Source organism: Lactuca sativa, chromosome 3, assembly GCF_002870075.4.
Source record: "Lactuca sativa cultivar Salinas chromosome 3, Lsat_Salinas_v11, whole genome shotgun sequence".
In the NCBI taxonomy this organism is placed as follows: Eukaryota; Viridiplantae; Streptophyta; class Magnoliopsida; order Asterales; family Asteraceae; genus Lactuca; species Lactuca sativa.
This window is the reverse complement of record NC_056625.2, coordinates 85747670-85756859: the sequence shown is the minus strand read 5'-3', so window position 1 is coordinate 85756859 and position 9190 is coordinate 85747670. Positions and strand designations below refer to the sequence as shown.

The 9190-nt window shown below is 35.0% G+C and overlaps 2 protein-coding genes across 2 annotated transcripts; both read left to right on the top strand.

Annotated features, from left to right (window-relative positions):
* The first annotated feature begins 5158 nt into the window (after nt 1-5158).
* Nucleotides 5159-6321, top strand: LOC128133033 (uncharacterized). The gene is made up of 3 exons (XM_052770041.1): nt 5159-5776; nt 5866-6007; nt 6099-6321. The coding sequence occupies exons 1-3, from the start codon at nt 5355-5357 to the stop codon at nt 6246-6248; spliced, it is 714 nt and encodes a 237-aa protein (XP_052626001.1). The 5' UTR covers nt 5159-5354; the 3' UTR covers nt 6249-6321.
* Nucleotides 6322-7876: 1555 nt separating this feature from the next.
* On the top strand, nt 7877-8818 carry LOC128133032 (uncharacterized). Its single transcript, XM_052770040.1, has 2 exons — nt 7877-7922; nt 8039-8818. The coding sequence occupies exons 1-2, from the start codon at nt 7896-7898 to the stop codon at nt 8450-8452; spliced, it is 441 nt and encodes a 146-aa protein (XP_052626000.1). The 5' UTR covers nt 7877-7895; the 3' UTR covers nt 8453-8818.
* Nucleotides 8819-9190: the final 372 nt, after the last annotated feature.

The following is a 9190-nucleotide window of genomic DNA, read 5'->3' as shown; positions in this document are numbered from 1 at the left end:
TTGAATCTGCATCCAGAAGGTCTGAGAACAGCACGCATAATCTCAGAACAGATCCAAAAATTCTTCATATCATTAAGCACTAACCCCATGAGTGATCTCTTCCCTTCCCGCAGAGGACACATTCTCCCAAACAATGTTCTGAGTGTTGTACAGTTGAGAGATGTCTCCTATCATGTGCCTGGAACAGCCACTACCAACAAACCGAAGTATGATGAGATGCCTCCATGGCTGCTTCGACACAGAGCGGGATCAGTTGGTCTTTGGAACCCAGTCCATTTTGAAACTGGGTGGACCTTTGTCATCAACACACGATACTCTCTCCCATGACATATCCTATTTATCACAAACAGAAGATGTAGAAACGTTAGAAGTATTAGGAGATTTGGGAGTTTGAGCCTTCGGAACCCATTTGTAGTTGGGTTTAACCCATTTCTTTTTCAATCCGATGGGTGCCTCGGCACTTGATTTGGAACTTGAAGCCGGCTGCCGAGATGACTTTGACCTAACCGGTCTTGGTTTTGTTGGGGCATCTCTTGGATTGGACTTCTTGGTCGGCATTCCCTCCTTACCCTTGGGATTCAAATTCTTTGCCTTGTGGGTTGGATGCTTGGCCTTGGGAGTTGAATTCTTGGCCGTCTTGGCATTCCAGTCGTCAATGTCTGATCGTGATCTCGAGGGGTATCTTTTGGAGTGTCTCCCTCTTGACGCGTTCCGCCAGCCTTGTACGTAGTAGGGAACATACGCGCGATTAGGACAATTTCTGGCAATGTGTCCAGGTGTTCCACAGTGAAAACATGTCCTTTTCTTCACTGGGGAGTTGTCTCTTCCTGCCCCTGGTGGCGTATCCTTGCCTTGTCTCTTGCTTTTCCCATATGTACAGTTACAACAGGCACTTTGTTGCGCTGGAATTGGAGGCCTATATTTCTCAACGGCAGGTTGAGCAGAAGCAGCAAATTTAGAGTTCAAGGGGGCGTTGGTTTGTTCAGAAGAACTCTCCTTGTTCTCATCCTCTGCTACTTTACCTGCACATGTAACAGAAACATCAATATTTTCAACATTAATAACCCCTCCTGACACAAATCCAGCTGGTTTCCCGTATTTAAGATGTGCCTCCCTGTCAATTTCTTCTTGTTTTATAGGGATGGATGTGTAGTTATGATTGTAAGGAGGAGGTACACTATCATACCCTAGACCCTTGCTTTGATTTTCTTTGAATTTTAACTGGGTCTCATATAAGGACTCGACTGTTTGACTTGACGCAATATAATTTTTGAAACTGACATCAGTTTTTCCACACTTGATTTTTAAGACGTCAAGTTCTTCAGTTACAGCAACAAGTTGACTCTTAACATAATCATAATTTTCACACTTGTTGCTGTACTCTTCCTAAAGTTTCCTAAAGTCCTTGGTTTTTGCTTCCAATTCAGCCTTAAGGGGTTTCTGTCCTTTCCTGAGTTGATATCCTTCATATCTCAGGTCCTCCTTCTCTTTTAAATACGTCAATTTGTTCCCGAAGAAATTTAATCGTGGCTTCACAAGCTGGAGTACATGTAACTTCAGTGACCGGAATGTTTTCAGAACTCATTGTTTCTCTACACTTCAAAGCATCAAGTTCTTGACTAACATCAGCAAGACTAAGATGATTTTGATCTTTTGTCTTCTTGATGATGGCCACGTTCATATCCCATGATTTTGGAAGAGAATTCAATAGCTTTTTGTTGATCTCAGATTTAGACAAGAAGATCCCGGCTATATTCATCTCAGTAGTGAGTGTAGTAAATCTCTGCAATTGAGTTTCGAGGGGTTCTCCAGGGATAAGATCGAAAAAGTTGAAATTTTGTCTTAATGTCTCCTGACGACTCTCTTTCATGTTTTCAAATTCCCTCGTAGACCTTAAAATCGATTAAAAAAAAAAACTAGAAGCTAAAATAAAATTTAAAAGTCAAACTTAAAATGCCTTTTTTTTTATTATTATAAAAAATTAACCTTAAAAGTCAAATTTTTAAAAAATTAAACTTGAAAAGTCAAACTTAAAAGTCAAACCGAAAGGTTAAATTTGAAATTTTAAAGGTTAAACGAAAAAGTCAAGATTTAAAATCAAGGTCAAAACTTGAAAGACAAAATCAAAATTTTAAATAAAAAATCAAAAATCAAAAATCAAAAATAAAAGTTTAAAAAATATTTTTTTTATTTTTTTTAATTATATTATTATTATTATTATTAATTTTAATTTTGGATGAAATTTTTTTTTGAATTAAAAGAAATTGAGTTTTGGGGTAAAAAGTGTCAAAATTCGAAATTAGGTGCGAAAAAGACAGGTTATATTTTAGTTTTCGAAGGAATGGAACAAGGAATCAGCTAGTTGAGTTGGTAAGGCGTTGTGTTAGAGAGCTGGAGGTCCTGTGTTCGATTCCTAGCACCCTCAAAATGTCGCCCGCCCTTTTTAATTGAAGCGCTGCTGCTGCTTGCTGCTATTTAGCCGGCTTCCCTAGCCGAGCCGTATACTTCCAATCCGAGCTGAGATCTCCGGAAACCCTAGCCGTAAACACAAACGCGCCGCCGACCGTGAATTGTTTCCGGCAGTAAGCTCCGGCCGTAAACAATTTAAGATTACGTGAAAATTCGACTTTGAAGCTCCAAAACTCAATAAGCTCCGGCCGTAAACAATTTAAGATTACGTGAAAATTCGACTTTGAAGCTCCAAAACTCAATCAAAAACCCTTTTTATGAAAAACACAAAGAACAAACCCCCTTTATTTTTGCGAGATCTATCCAAAAACGCAAAAAATATTACGAAAACAAGATCAAATAATGCTCCAAATAGAGTTTACGGCCCAAGAACTTGGAGTTTACGGCCGTAAGCTTGGACCGTAAACACAGAATATTCGAATTTTGGATGAAACAATAAATCCTTTTGACTGATACAACTTGGCTCTGATACTAATTGTAAGTCCCTAATCTGCCCGTGTATCAGTCAGATCCGTTTGATGGTGCGGAATCCCAATCAAACGGGTGATGTCAGATAAAATAAGAAGAGAAGAATAAGAAGAAGAATATGAATCTTTGTATGTATTGATATGAATTATGATCCGGATACAAAAGATTCACACACACATAAAAGCTTCTGTTTCTCTCTGGCCGTAAACTCTCTACTGTTCATCAATCTTTACTCCTCACCTTAACACCTCTATTTATACTTGAATATGGGCCGAACACACATGGGCCGTAAATGAGTTTACGGCCGTAAGGTGTTTACGGCCGTAAACTCAGCCGTAAACTAGGCCATAAATTCATAAAATATTACACATAAATAATTGCCCAGAAAAGTAAAGTATAAACCATATTTTGACCCAACAGCTGGGCGTACTCTCTTGGTACGTAGGGCGTACTTCGCTAGGAAGGAATATTGACTTTTGGACCTTGACCGTTGACTTTGAATTTGATCAGGGTTGACAAAGTGTGAGGTTATTTTGGGTATTTTAAGCTATATTTAAGATTTGGTCTCTATCTGTTGAATAGGAGACCTGTAGAGCCGATATTCGGAGCAATGTATTGTCCAGCTATTCGTCAGACTACAAGGTGAGTTTCTTCTCACTATACTATGGGTCAAAGGCACCAATACCGACACACTGGATTATTTATCCTAGTTAGGATAGTATTATGCTAGTTTGTGGCTGATTAGTAGATCTGCATGATTGTCTGTATTTGTTGGTTATGTGTTTATGTTTATCTATTACATATGTAGACATATTATGTTAGGTTGAGGTTGTACTGCTTTGTGCGATAGCCAACAAACTCGGGAGCATTCCAGATATGAGTTGAGGGCCCGATTGGCATGCCAAACTCATACCGAGGGCTCTGGAGCATTCCATATATGAGCTGAGGGCCCGATTGGAATGTCAGGCTTATACTAAGGGCTCGGGAGTAGTCCAATCTTTCTAGTTGTGGACCCGATATATGTTGTTATATGTGTGTGCTGGTACTTTGGGAGAACTCACTAATTTTTGGCTTATAATTTTTAGTTTATCGTTTTAGGTACTTCGGAGGATCATGGGAAGGCCAAGGCGTGATCGTACACAACTTCCTGTTTTATGTCACTGGGTCTTGGGAAAACCCTGAGTTGAAATAATGCTTTTGAAACAATGACTATTTTTGTAAGAGAAAATGACAAAAATAGCCAATTACACTAATTGCATTACAAAAATAGCCAAAAAAAATCGAGATTACATATATAGCCACCCATTTCGCAGATGAGAAGGTCCCATCTGCGAAATGGGTGATTTTTAGGTAAAAAAACGTTTTTTTTTTTTTTTTTTTTTTTTTTTTTTTTTTCATTTTCACCATTCTCTATACAAAAACTCTCTCTAACTTTGGGTTTCTCTCGGAATTTTGGCTAGTTTTTGAAGAAAATGGAGGATTATGTCAACAATCCCGCAAATATGGTTAGATTTTAACTCTTTTAATGTTTAAAGTTATTTTTTTTTTAAAGTTAATTTTGTTGTGTTTGATAGTTTTAGTATATTTTTAGTATACTTGAAGTTTAAATGCAAGTAGAGACAAGTAGAGACAAGTAGAGACTGCGTAGATAATGTTTACAATTTGTTATTTTTGTAGTTTTTTTAGTTGTTGTATAATCTGAAATCTTGTAAATTTTTATCCTATAATTGTTTATATAAACTGCAAAATAGTTGTTTGTATATATATTTGTCGTATAACATTTGTATAAGTTGAAAATTTGTCGTATATATATTGTTAGAAATTGTTTTTATTTGTCGTATAAGTTGAAAAATTTGTATAAAGTAGTCGTATAACTTGCAAAATTGTTAGTTTGGTTGTCGTTTTATTTTTAAATTTTTTTGTTTATATGGTTATATAATGTTAGTTTTAATTAGAAAGATAAAAATTGTTTATATATTTGTCGTTTAAGTTGAAAATTTGTTTAAGTTGAAAATATGTTTAAGTTGAAAATATTTATATAATTATGTATGATATTGTTTTCTATGGTAAATATATTTGTTGTATAACTTGGAAAATTGTTTATATATGTGTATGTTATTGTTTTTTATCGGGGAAATATATATATTAGTAATTAAGAAAGTATTTGCAGTTCGTAATCATATATTTAAAAAAAATATATTTTTTAGTTATCTAATTTGTTTTTGTGTTTTTTTTTGCAGCATGATTTTAGTTTAATGAATACGAAAGCCTTTGCGAACCTAAAAGGCTCTGGCGGTAACATATGAGAAGTCTTTGAAGTTTTAGATGATGCCCGACGTGCTATTTTCAGAAATACCGTCTTTGGCTATTTTATTGATGTCCCTCGTTTACAAGGGGACGCTTTATTGTTTCATAAAATGTTCCTTCATCAGATCCGGCCGGACCCTGTTTTATCTCCAGATGGAATAAAATGTTTATATTTTCGAGTAGGCAATACCAAAATGGTTTATGGGCCGGAAGAGTTTTGTTTGATTACCGGCTTCAATTTTGGGGAGTATCCAAAAAACATTGGGAGAAAAGGGTCGGAAAAATTAATAAGCAGTAAAAAAAGATGTTTACTGCGTGAACGGCTATTTCCGGACCATACTAATAGTTCGGTGAAAATCGGCGACCTGAAAAGTTTAATTTTAAATCAAACATTCCTAGCACTTGACGACCTTGATGCAGTTAGAGTATGTTTGATATACATTTTGTGTGAAGGTTTTTTGGGCAAAGAAGTTAACGATCGGGTGCCACAAGATTGGTTTTATTTGGCTGAGAATTTGGATCTCTGGAATAGGTATATTTTATATTCTTTACGTTAAAAGTTCTATTTTATTAAAGTTATAATTTATATAATAATCAATTTTGTTTTTTTTGTTTTGTTAGCTTCGCTTGGGGTAGTTATCTATGGGATTTTACTTATGTTGACCTTGAGGATACGTGGAATAAGATACATCATTATTTATCACTTCCTGAGCGTGGTCAAACTTTAAAGTATTCCGTCTCAGGATTTACGGCTCCAATTAGGGTATAAAAATTTTCTTATATTTAAATTGTTTTATTGTTATATTTTTTATTTTAATTTTAACTTTTATTACTGTTATTGTACAAAATTGTAGATATGGATATATGAGATGATTCCGGCTGTTCGTGCATGTGGATTTGCATTGAGAAAAAATAAAGACTTGCCTCGGATGAAAAGATGGAGCGGAACAAAAAAATTGAAATGGGTTGACGTGAACAAGATTTGGTCAAAGATGCAGGTTTAAAAATATTTCGTTTATTATTAATAAAGTTGATTATTATAGTTTTATATGCATTTTTAATATGTTTAATTTTTTAGGAGGGGCTACCATCAAGACAAAACATGTTACCGGGTGATGGTGAGATGACATCTTTTTATTATATGTCATTTCAAGAGTATGTATATGGTGAAGGGAAAGCAGTTCCATCCCCAGTACGGGACCATTTTAGGAGACAAGACGAATCTTCGTCTAGTATGTCGTCCAGTGGTCGCTCTCATGGTAGAGGTCGGGGCAGTGGGAAACACAAGCTAGACGAGTTGTTGAAACGGGTACATGCACTGGAGCAGCATGTGTTTATGAATCAACAAAAACCTACAGAGGTTTTTTTTGAAGAAGTGAATAATGAACAATTTTGGAACGACATTATTTTTGAGGAACCGACAGTGTCACAAAGAAATTATGATGAACAGGTTAGTTACACGCTACATTATTTATTAAATTTTATTAACATATATGAATACCTGTGTTCATATTTTATATTTGAAAATATAGGTTGTGCAAGATGAAGTGATGAATAAAAACAATACAACTCAAAATGTTTTTGGTGATACTCAAGACGACAAGGTTGTTATAGATGTTACCTTTACGATTTTAATAATTACTTTTTAATAAAGTGTATTTTGCTATTAAGTAAAAAGTTATATTTTTAATGTAGGTGTTGGAGGAGAGTACTCAGTATGCGGGGAACAAATTTGATGATGATGTGTGTGATGTAAACGATTATAGTGAAGTTAAAGAGGTTATTATATAGTTACATTAATATTAATATTTTGTTTATTTAGATATTATTGCTTATTAAATTATGTGTATTTCGTTATTAAGTATAAAGTATTATCTTTAATGTAGGAGTGGGAGGAGAGGAATGACAATGCAGGGAACAAATTTGATGATGATGTGCCGGATGAAGACGAACTTATAATAATGGGAAATGTAGATTATTTTCATGATGATGATGATGACAAAGAAGTTACACCCGATAAACCTAGGAGTCGAAAACCATCACAATTTTTATGCACTCCTTACACCGAGGTATTCGTTTTATTTATAAACTGTTGATTTTATGTTTATGTGAATTATCTGAAAGATATACATTTAAACATTTGAATATTGTTTTTAGTTGCACACGACACCGAAACAAAAAAGAAGAACAAAAAAGAAGGTTGGTATGAAATCAACAAGCCCCGTTCCTCCTCCAGTTTTTGGTGTTGCTCATGACTTCTCCAGGTTGCGCCTGCAACCTTACGTAGCAGGCGGTGAGGATGTCATCCAAAATTATGTATTGCATTCATACGATGTGCAACATCGTTTGTTTAATTTCGTGTTAGATAGAGATTTTTGGAGCTCATTGTTTGGGCACACACACGACGGATGGTTGGAGTCAGCGGTAAATAAATTGTTAATTAATTCTTTTAAAAGTTAATTGTTTTTTAGTCAATAACAAAAGTATCATGTGTGCAGCATATAACCATTTGGTACCGACTTTTGATGGAGAGACGGTTTGAGAGCGACCGACATACAATAATGCCTCCAAATTTTTTTGTTTCTCATGCTTTGGAAGAAGGACAGGACTGGAGGGCGTTTATGGATGGTATTGCTACATACCCCAACTTCATGGTTGCTTGGTGGGATGTTGATACGGTAAACTTAATAGTTTATATTGAAAATAATATCGTTTTTTTGTTATGTTTTTGTATTGTGATGTTTTTGTATTGTGATGTAAATAAACATAATTTTATTTTCTGATCCTTATACAGGTCTTATTGCCGATTCATTCATCCCCTAATCATTGGCTATTTGGGGAACTACGATTAGCGTCAATGGAAGTGCATATTTATGACAGTCTTGGTAGAGGTGCTTATGAAAAATTCCAATCCGAAGGAATCTTTTCCAAATTTGAACGTCGGGTGGCAAATTATTTGGACAAGATTAAGTATTGGGCGCGGACGAACATCCCAAGGATTCCATTGAATATGCAATTCATTTATGAAGAAAACGTTCCCCAACAAAGTAGTCATTTGGGAGATTGCGGTGTTTTTCTTTGTATGTTTATGGAGCAATTGGTTTCAGGTCAACCAATACGTGTTCTTATTGACCCAAAGAACGCAGCTTTAGAGTTCCGTCTCCGGATGGCAAAAATTATTTGGGGGTCTAGTCTTGCTCCTCTGTAGTTGGATTATATAAATGTATATACAAATTAATGTTGGATTTCATTATTAGTTTATCTTTAGAGTTTACTCAACGGATGACAAAAAATATAACGTTACGACAATTACAACAATTTAATGACCTACTAATTACTTATCAATAAATTCAACATAAGAACGACCACAACATTTGTTTTAACGTTACAAATACAATAATTTATTGACCTAACAACTTCAAAACCATAAAAACAATATTGAAAAGCTTACAACTTGTAAACAAGAACTGCCAAGAACAACACCCAACTACAAACCAACGCTATCTTTAACTTCTTATTTTCTGATTGAAAGAGCTTATTAGAGTTAGCTACTTTAGCTATTACCATAGAAGATTGGTCCTTCTCTTCATCAACCCAACTGATAAACCCGCATTTTGGTCCCTGTTAAATTTAATATCCACAGTAAGAAAATAAATTTGTGTCATGTAAACACGAGGGTTTAAATTTGAATGACGGTAAGAACATGATACCAAATACGGGCAAGCGTAGAACAATCTTCCAGGGTTTTTAGTTGTACCCGAAATCCTAACGATACGTTCTCCTCCACAATTGCAGAATGCCATTAGCCTTCTTATTCTTTTAAATCGGAGTTACTTTCTCAGTTAAATTTTTTCATAATGAGTGACACCCATTTATAGAATAAATCATATTACGGACAATTCTTTTTGACTATGAAATAAACTGGTTTGACTATGAATTCAAAAAG

Excerpts from the sequence above, each read along its gene's own strand:
- LOC128133033 (XM_052770041.1), top strand. The coding sequence starts at position 5,355 with ATGTTCCTTCATCAGATCCGGCCGGACCCTGTTTTATCTCCAGATGGA. Across the intron at positions 5,777-5,865 it reads AATTTGGATCTCTGGAATAG|CTTCGCTTGGGGTAGTTATC; the intron begins GTATATTTTATA and ends TTGTTTTGTTAG. Across the intron at positions 6,008-6,098 it reads GATTTACGGCTCCAATTAGG|ATATGGATATATGAGATGAT; the intron begins GTATAAAAATTT and ends ACAAAATTGTAG.
- LOC128133032 (XM_052770040.1), top strand. The coding sequence starts at position 7,896 with ATGGTTGCTTGGTGGGATGTTGATACG. Across the intron at positions 7,923-8,038 it reads CTTGGTGGGATGTTGATACG|GTCTTATTGCCGATTCATTC; the intron begins GTAAACTTAATA and ends ATCCTTATACAG.